Raw genomic sequence first — 10000 nt, forward strand, 5'->3', positions numbered from 1 at the left:
AAACATGAGAAAAATAGGACTAGTAATTGACTTCTTGCTTACTTAGTACTTGTAGAGCCATCTCTGGGTGAACACAATTGATAAACTAAACTAAAGTTAGTGGAAGCGGTATTTAATCATGCCATCCGCATCCGTTGGGATGGGTTAAAACCCCTTATTCAGGCAAACCAATGGATTGCCCATGACTGCTGTGGGGTATGAATAGATGACCCTGCCAGATACCAGCTCTTATGTGCATGATGACACAGGCTTTGCCCATTAAACAGGTAAAGTCCACCGGATACTTTAGTTGTATAGATGAAGCCTATCCTACGAATGTGATCCTCCAATCCCTTACTCGTTTTTGTTGTGGGGAGGCGGTGATGGAGTCCCAATCTAGGGATCAGCCCTGCCTTGGACCTCGGCCCTCACTTCAACTAATTTTGTAGGGTCTTTTCTTCTCCCCCTTCCTTTTCCTTCTCTTCTTCTGTCCACTTATCCTAATCATTAACTCATTTTTACCCCTTTTGGCCACAATACTTTACCATAATGTTATTCTGGAAGTCCACAAACATCATACATCAACAATCATCATCATCACCATCAAAGAGGTGGATTTCCAGAATGGTTAACGGTCAAAACAAATGTGCTAGGCATCAAAGGTCATCTAGCATTATTATTAAAGTACTGTGGTGTAAAGGGTAAAAATGAGTGAACAATTAGGGTAAGTGGAAAAGGAAAGGGGGAGAAGAAATACCATGCAAAATTAGTTGAGTGGAGGGCCGGGGTCCAAGGCAGGGGCGATTCTCTACACTGGGCCTCCGTCTCCTAAGCACCCCACAACGAGCAAAGGACTAGGGTGAACTTTCAATAAATATATAAAACTTAGGGCTCTGCTCCCAAGCCTGATGCTTTCGCTATATTTTGAATACATCACATCAAGATATTATCGAGGCAGAAATTTTTTATTAAATAAATAGTTATGTGAATATTTTAATTAAGCAATTGTGCTTGTGCTTTTGCTTTTTTTCTTTATCTGTGCTTGACTTCAGATGCATTACTCTAGAATGGATATTCCACAACCTGTTGCACCAACAGGATAAAAGGAACTTTTTTCTTCATCTTCTAAGTAGAGTCTCAGTATGTTTAGGCCTTGATATGAAAATTGGGGGACATATTTGCTTATATTGGCCTGTCCACACAGATTGGCATAATCGGCAGTCACAAATAGAGGTGTCACAGGTTGATAAACTTATTAGTAAACTAGTTTCCTCAATTTCTTACCTGTGAGGTCACCTCAACAGTTGCCCACCAATGTGGACAGGCCTTATCATTAATGAAATCAGTCGTCTTCCATTTTGATACTGGAAATTTGTGTTTAGAATCATGAATATCCACACGTACTGTATGTATAGGGTCTCTCGACAAATGTATGAATTCAGTTATATTTTCTTTCATGTGCAAAGCATAATATTGAAAGGAATGTGGTGTAGATTAAAGAAAGCGCTGTTTTGATTTCATTTATTTACTTATTTCAGAGAAGTTTAGCATTTCTAGCATTTATAAAAGTATACATCGTTCAGAAGTTGGTAGATTCTTAAATTTTATTTCTATTTATTAAATGGTCACGATATGTCACTCGCATGCATGTCAAAAAGGGAACAAGATTTAACAAAGGATGATGTTCTGAGGAATTGGGTCTTATTTTCGATTTCTTGTTAATTATTCCCCTCCCCTTTGTTTCTAAGTCAAAGTACTTGCTGAAATCCTGCCTTTTTTTTCCACAAATCTTAATTTGAAGACAAGAGTAGAGTTTCATTTGCAGTGAATACCTTGGACACCCCATTCCCTATACACACATGAAGAGCTGTCAGATCATGAAGTCGGTATTGAAATTTAAGCTTTCATTGACTTGCAACATATTCATCATGAGCAAAATATGCCACTTCTTTAATTTCTAAAGTTTAAAAGACATTTTCCTGACCATTTTTACATTTCACTAGGTTTTTAAAACTTAATGGTAGGCATAGGCGAGTGGAGAGCAAGATGGAATGTTCAAAATATTTTATCTTGTGTGTATATGTATGTACACAGTTTTGGTATAAACAGGACATCATTGATGATGAGCCTGTAATACAGTAGTATGTGCCAAGCCTGAGTTATTTGGAAATGATAATCTACCTCTGCTGCGATTTATACTAGGAAACGACACACTTGGCAAGTTACTGTGGAGTTTATCATTACAAAAAAAGTGAAGGTTTCCTTGGAAAGTGTATTAGGTAAAGGACAGTTGTTCTGGAGTGTCAGCAAGCTACTTGTGTAATGGTTATTAGCAAGATGTGGATCTTACAAGAAACTAGTAGTAATATTCCACACTGTGCAATCTAAAATGTTCCAACAGCCTGTACAAGGTTATGAAATATAATCCCTCCAGTTTTGTTTTTTATTTGGACGAAAGCCTAGTTCGTTCTTTCCCTAAACTAATAATCTTGAAGTTAACCCTTTAAGCCATGGCAATTCCCAACTTTTTAGCAGCCTTTCCACTGAAGATGTAACCAACAAATCAAAAGAAGCAAGCCTAAACCAGTCACACCTACCAGGCAGCAATTTCTGTGCACCTCCATTTGAAATTATAGATGATGAAAATCTTTTCTCCAGACTAGCTCTTCGGAAACAAACCCAAGTCAAGCTTACTTTCCTATTTTAACACAAAATCTCGTGTTACTGCAGTATCTTTCATAAAGCTGCTTACTCAGGATAATATGCAATATATTCAAAGGTGTAGCTTTCATTTTAGAGGATAACTAATGAAAAACTGCTCTTTATCCTTTCATGTATTATGTACAGTTTCAATAAAAGTTTACTTCCATAGTGTTTAATTTTATTTGTGCTCCTTGATAATGAAACACTGAAGAGGTTTAGTGCTCAGTGTTTGCAAGCCTAATGGAAGTTCAGAAGAAAAAAAATCATGAGTAGTTATCTGTACGAGTGGCAGAAGGCACAATGAAGGTTTGCACATTTCATGTCCTACCAACATCAGTATTACAATTGCTTACACCACTTATTAAAAGTGACTGCCAGTGACCTTGCATTTTGATACCATTAAAGTGAAGTTCCAATTTAAAAAATATCTTTGGCAGTTACTTCCAACATTTCTGCCTGATTAATTACTCATAACCAAAGCTGATGGAATCAGTGGATTAAGAGCAGGTATTAATCATAGTTCAAAGTTTCATGTGCCTGAAATTTAGGATAGCAATCAATTGGCCAACCATTAAAAAGAAATTTATTTTAGACAAGTTGACAATGATCCTACAATAAAATCATACAAAACCCTTTAAGTAATGGTAATTCCTTTTTCCAGACAAAGGCAACAGCCAATGCAAACAAAAGATTTTGAGCAGTGTCAATTACAAAATGTACTTTGAGCCAATACTTGGCCAATGCCTATGAACATGATTCCGTTATATAAAGCTTATATTATACTTAATGAACGCAGACTGATATTTCACACTGATGTGATGACAAAGATACAAATGGAAGAGCTTCAGGTAATACTAAACTTGCCTCAGCCAACACGTGGCAGCGGGCGACACTGGTATAGCGTTCCAGGCACAATCCACCAACTTCAAGTCAATCATCAATGCAGACCCACTGAACCACATTCTTTGCCAAGAATTCAGAGAGAAGTCTCTCTGGAAGAACACACTGGATGGCACTTGTGTCCACATTCTTCACAAGATGGGGTCTCGACTTGCCAATGCTACTCATCATGGGATAACAGCCAGAGCTTGAACCAGTGCTACACTGCTGCCACCCACCTACATGCCAACCAATTTGAATTATAATCAAAATAATATAATCAGAAGTATAAAACAATGAGTCCCCTGATGCTGCGTGGGTAGCATAAACAGTTGCTGCCCGGGCATGACTAGGGCAGCAGTGACCGCAGTGCGGGTGGTACTGAAAGACCCCTCACAGTGCAGTTGGGTCGGCAAGAGCCGAGACCAGTGTTACACCAGGGTGGAAAGTAACAAACACAGGGTAAGGGCTGCTTTTCGTGAGGGGCCTCCCATAGTAGGTTTAGGCACGGTCAGTAGAACGCAGTTTCTCCAACACACACTCGTATGATGCTTCAGCCATATCCGTGGCCTGTAAAGTTGAAACAAATCTCATGAGAAAGGACATTAAAAACTTAAAACCTCATTATTCATTGCTTTAGTTAAATCTGAAAATTTACATAACTACTATGAGATAATGCATTATAAGTAAAACCAAGTCTCTAAATGTACACAACACTCAATGTGACATTCTGCAAGAAAACTTACCTGGATATATTTGCCAATGCCTTCACATGCACTTTTGAGGGCATCAAAGCTTGAAGAGTAAAGCATTTTCTTCTTAATCTTGGCAGTGTCTGGGCACCAGGACATCAGGAACAGCTTCTGCTTTGGTGTGCGCTAAAATAAAGAAAGAATTTTGCAAAGTGATCGAACAAGGTAGTTGGGCATTACATTTGCAGGTGCCCATTTTACGAGCATTCCTTAACACTCGGTTCCTTTCCTTACTCCACTAGAAAATATGGATACATGGTAGATATCACAAGTGCTATGAAAGTGCAAATTCTCCACAAAAGAATTCAAACTTACATCTGATGTTCCCTGGCACTGGTGCTCATACTCGAAGTCATATAGACCATAGCGGCACTGGTCAGGGCCCAACTCTTCAAGATGTTTCAAGTAGTCATCATAGGAACTATCTCTGTCACCATACTGTAAAAGATGACAAAATTATGAGGAAAAATAGATAGTAATTTTATACTTCTAATAATGTGACTATCAATTGTTTCATCTTAAAATTCTGGAAAAAATCTTTGCATTCCTTACCTTTTCAATATCTATAACTTTCTCATCTTTAATGTGGAATATGATGTACCTATATTTCTTGTTTTTTTTTATATCGAGAAAGGCCTGTGTGCATGCATCTGCTACTTGTACTCCGGAAGCCTGCAAAGAATAAATAAAATTTAGATTTACAGTATATATGCATCATCAATTGTGTTTGTTTTATGGAAAACGGACATTAATTTATTTTTAGGTTTTAGATGGTAGAAGCAAGATTTTAAATAGTTATTACAAAATTTAAGCCCAACATTAGTAATACGAGGATAAATATTAAAATCTGCACTTGTCCAATTTAGAGACCTTTTAACAAGTGTACAAAAAAGCCAAAGATTTTTACATCGTAAACTCATCACATTTTGAACTATCCAATTTTTAAAAAGCATAACTTACACATTTCTGATTAGCTTCTTGAAATATGCAAAGGAATGGAGGGAAAAAAAAGAAGATAGCATCTACCCTTGTACAAATGCTGAAATACACTTCTTTCCTTCATACCAAGGAATCTCTTCACACTAAGTTCATTTAGAAAACTCTTCCAGAGCGCAGCAGCAAAAACTCTCAAAACATGCTTCAAAGGACTGAGCACAATTTGTATACTATTCTAAACATGTACAAAGACCTTTCAGGGAGTTCTGCTACACCCACGACTGCAAGCCAAACATACCTACAATACCTTAAAATAGATGCAAGGTCAGAGACCCCAACAGCTGCAATGTAACTTGTTTCTCTTCATTTTTTTTTTCCTTCCTTATTTTTACTCTCCCTCACCAATAAGCTACTATAAATGCAACAAAATCAAGGCAAAAGGGAGCTGCTTTGGAGCAAGAGAAACCTTAAAACTTTTCAGACATGATGACAATCATGTTTGTAACCCTCAAAATAGCCCTAGCTTGGTTCTCATACTTGTATGGCCAAGGGTGTCACCTGCCAATACTAACTTTACTATAGACAGCCACAGAGCATCAAATTTCACAGGGTCACATGAGCAGTGTGCCATACTTTTCTACCATGGATATAGTGCAGTGAAGACATTCAGGCTTTATAATACCTGAACAATTTGAAATGACCCTTTAATCCATTTTCTTGGTACAAACACACAACCATTTCTTCCCATTGAAGAAATCAAATGCACAACATACAAATGACTGCTCTTATTCTGCTTAAATTAAGCCAAATTATTAAACATGAAAAGTGTAGGAAGGTATATCTGCCTTAAATGTGTGCAAAAGGCAAAGACTAGTTATTACCCGATACTTCACAATAATTGATTCCAACAAAGACCATATTCTCAAGCCAACTCTGATAGAAAAATTTAAAGAGCATTTTATCAAGACCAAATTGAGAGAGAAACTATTGTATTCATAATTTGAAGGCAAAAAGTTAGCCGCCGCCGCCCCCCCCCCCCCTAGAGGAGGGGGAAAATAAAAAAAAATTACACAGTTTCTACATGCATGCATGCACACTAAATCATTCTTTAGACACCCACTTCCATTTCCCTTCTTAATACCACAATTTCGAAAGTCACATTAAAAAACTCGGGAAACAAGTGAAAGTGTTGGCAACTGTAAAGTGACAGTACCCATCTGAAACCATGTCCTTGTTACCTCGACTATCAACTTTGTGAGCACTCCTGGGAGTCCAGGATGCATCTGGTTTCATGAAAGCTCTCCTAACCCCCCCCCCCCCCCATTGCTATTCACTTTGTTTTCACATGGTATTTCTCTTGATCTCTCCTTTTCCGAGTTCCTTTGACTGCAAATTTCATTAATATTTGAAGAGTTTCTTCCCTCTCTCTAAGTCATTAGATTTTTCTTGTCTTCATACAGTTACTGTGTAAAAGCCAGCCAAAATAATGTTGCACAACTTTTTAATATCAACTTGCAATAAAGATGCCAAAACAAAATGAGGTGTCAGTCTTTGGAGGGTGGGTCACTCTTGATAAGTCCCAAAACAAAGATTTCAAGTGAATATTTTCATCATTACATAGTAAATAGGAGGCCACTGTAATTGTACCATTATAAATATTTTGGTATTTGTCACCGGGAGTGACGCACCCTTCAGTGATGAAGCCCCAAACTCCAAAACTAACAATTTCCAACTTACTATTCACTCCCTGGAAAGGGGGGAGCCCCCACCCCTGTACCCTTCTTTATTAACATTTCGTGCTAACTTATAGAATATGTGACATTAAGAACTGTGGCTGGGAGGGTGTTGTGTATTTTGTATGAGTGGTGATAAGCAGGGGATATTTTTTCTCATTTACTGGGAAATGTGAGGATGTTGCAATTGTAATTGTTGCTTCTTCCCATTCTTTATGCTCTATAAGAGGGGTGTGTATTTCCTTCTATCTCTGTGCCTCACTCAGTTAACAAATGATCGTCCATGATCACAAACTTCCACAGAGATTGCTGCATGAACCATAAACCCTACTAATCCAAAGGTCTCACCTTAGGACCCATTATCAATTGCAATGTATCCCTAGATGGGAAACCTGCCCCTAGAACCCCCTCTGAACACTTTCTTCCTTCATGGTGTGGTCTTTAAGAATATTCAAACCAACCTGACACTAGCAACAAAATCAGGGTGGTCAGCAAGCAGCTGCTGCACAAGATGTTGCAAGTCAAGCTGGGCAGCGACTCCCATACCACAAATGCCCTCACCATCACACTGTTCTGAGGTACTGTACAAATCATTGAAGCCATAGATAGCACTTCACTGCTTTTACTACTAACTACTACAATTGGTTACTAACCAGTTCATGATTAATTTTTACTATATGGACACAAGCTATGGCTACTTAAATACTTTTCAAGGCCAAAAAGACGCAATTGTCGACATAAGATATAAGCAGCAGACAAATGCCATCGAGACAAAGGAAAAAGAACAGAATCCACTCAGTGCTCCCAAGCTATAGCTCAATCTTGTGGCGCATACTGCGGTGAAGGCAAGGTTTCCTGGGGGGTAGTAGGGGGCAGAACCCCCCCCCCCCAAGCAACTCTTCCCTCAGGCACTGCTCAATCACATCAGTTTATATTGTTTAATTTTGTGATGTGGAGTTGAGGAACTTAGCTTCTGGTGAGTATGCCCATACTGTAAAGAATTTTCCAGTCCACTAATCTTAAAGATGGACTAAGATGCTTTCTATTCTAAAGGAAATGGCATTCAATGTTAATACAATACTTCGAGAAAATTCACACAAGATTCTTTCAGCTTGCCTTAAACGGTTAATTAAGTACTTTTGCCAATTTTTCAGGGGGGGGGGGGTAATATGAGCAACACCCTCCAGTCACAAAGCCAGGGTATCATGCAAACTCAAAATCCAAACCTAGCCTTTTCTATCTTTTACTTATTCCCTAGACAGGAGAGAGAGGGGGTGGGGGGTAAATATCCCCACCCCTATTATTACCACTTCAAGCCTACTTACAGAAAATTTGACATTAAGAACTAGCTGTGTGAGGGTGCTGTGAAGTGATTTACAAATTTTCATAGTGAAATAGGCCACCAGATAATTTGTTTTATACACTTTTGTTTATGCTTTATAAGATGGCAGTATACATTTCACTGTCACTCAGTAACTAGAGTGAGTTTGCCTTTATTGAAGGCAAACTCACTCAAAATTGGGACCAACACCTTTAAACAGTTCATTTTAATAGCAAACGACTCACTATTGCATATGCAACTGAAAATAATAGCAGCAGCTTCCAAATTCAGGACCCTCACAATGACAACGACCAAAGAAACTTACAACTTACCACGATCTGCAACAATGTCAATGATTGCAAACCAGCAAAGCCCAACAGGAAACTACATTCAAGCACAACTTACGAGAATGGTTGGGAGATTTCAGAAATTGCATCTTTTCAGAAAATTTAAGTCATTTGCTGAAGCACCATAACTGAAGGCAATTGGGCAGAGAGGTAAAATACAAACATCTGCCACAAATCATTTTTGTATATTCAGAACCACACTATATTTAGGAAAATTCAAGTCCCATTTCATAGAGGCCTGAATTACAAATCTATTTCTCAGATAATCTGCACGGACAAAAATCGAGGTCATAAATGAAGAAAACGGGTTGAGAAAATTAAGCGAGACCAAGTCCTTGGCAGCTGTGGGGGTCCAGGGGAAAAGCCCTTGTGTTTGGAAGGTTTTGGTTTGTAAGGCAAGGTTTGTGAATTCACAAGTGCCCAAAAGGTTGATGGCTGGAGCAATTTGGACTTCAGATCATATGGTTGCAGGCACTCTTTAAACAGTTACATTACTTTCAACACCCATCTACTTTTGCCTTTCACTCCTATCTTCATAAAGTAACCCAATCTAATCCAAAAAATATGGAATTGAATAAATTAACAAAAATTGTTTAAAATCAAACAATTTTTGTCATTACATTAACTAATGGCTATCAATTCGGTTTAAAATCGACCACAAGCTCTACATCTTGCAAATCAAACCTGCTTTAGAAGACCAACCCATACATTCCATCTACCCAGTTGAAGATCAATGCCCTGCCATAGGACGCACACAGTTCATACAAACATGCGTTAGTTTACACCACTGAACTAAAACCCTTTCATCTGCTCGGACAGGATTACTTAAAACAAAGGATCACAAATGGTACATCCACTTTAGTGCAGCAATTTAGTTCACTTTAGTACAATACATGAATCAGGTGAGAGCTATAGGGAACTTCAACAAAACCTTTCACAACTTTCATTCTTCACTTCTGACAAGTTCACAAGATTCTCAAACTTTCTACCTTAACCTCAGATGCCATTCACAAATTATGGATCAGGCGTTTCACACGTTCCCTTCCTGTCATGTAGGCCTAGGGTCTCGTCAAAAGGATTGGTAATAGCCCTTCCCACAACAGGAATGGACCCGAAGAATCGCAGAAACATACTTACGTAATCATGAACGAAAAAGAAAAAGTACAATTCGTCAATTTCCTCCCCTCCCCCCCCCCCTTCAAAAGTACCGAGAACAACCCGAACAAGCCTTCCCCGAAAGTCCCGCCCGAAAAGAGGGAAGAACCCTACAGAAATAGCCCCCAAAGAGACGGCAGAAGAAGAAAGAGTAAAAAGGAACAAAAATAGGGTCCCCGCGAAGCCCCAAAGCAG

General features: G+C 38.6%; 1 protein-coding gene across 1 annotated transcript in view; it reads right to left on the minus strand.

Annotated features, from left to right (window-relative positions):
• Positions 1–3248: 3248 nt before the first annotated feature.
• The window catches only part of LOC125025038 (cofilin/actin-depolymerizing factor homolog), a 7551-nt gene continuing 799 nt past the window's right edge, over positions 3249–10000 (minus strand). Inside the window, exons 2-5 of the mRNA XM_047612904.1 lie at positions 4866–4985; positions 4629–4751; positions 4308–4439; positions 3249–4131 (exon numbers count right to left, since the gene is read on the minus strand). Coding sequence (XP_047468860.1) covers positions 4063–4131; positions 4308–4439; positions 4629–4751; positions 4866–4985 — 444 coding nt within the window. The 3' untranslated portion in view covers positions 3249–4062. The remainder of the gene's footprint in view (positions 4132–4307; positions 4440–4628; positions 4752–4865; positions 4986–10000) is intronic.

Source organism: Penaeus chinensis, chromosome 4 (assembly GCF_019202785.1).
Source record: "Penaeus chinensis breed Huanghai No. 1 chromosome 4, ASM1920278v2, whole genome shotgun sequence".
Classification (NCBI taxonomy): domain Eukaryota; kingdom Metazoa; phylum Arthropoda; class Malacostraca; order Decapoda; family Penaeidae; genus Penaeus; species Penaeus chinensis.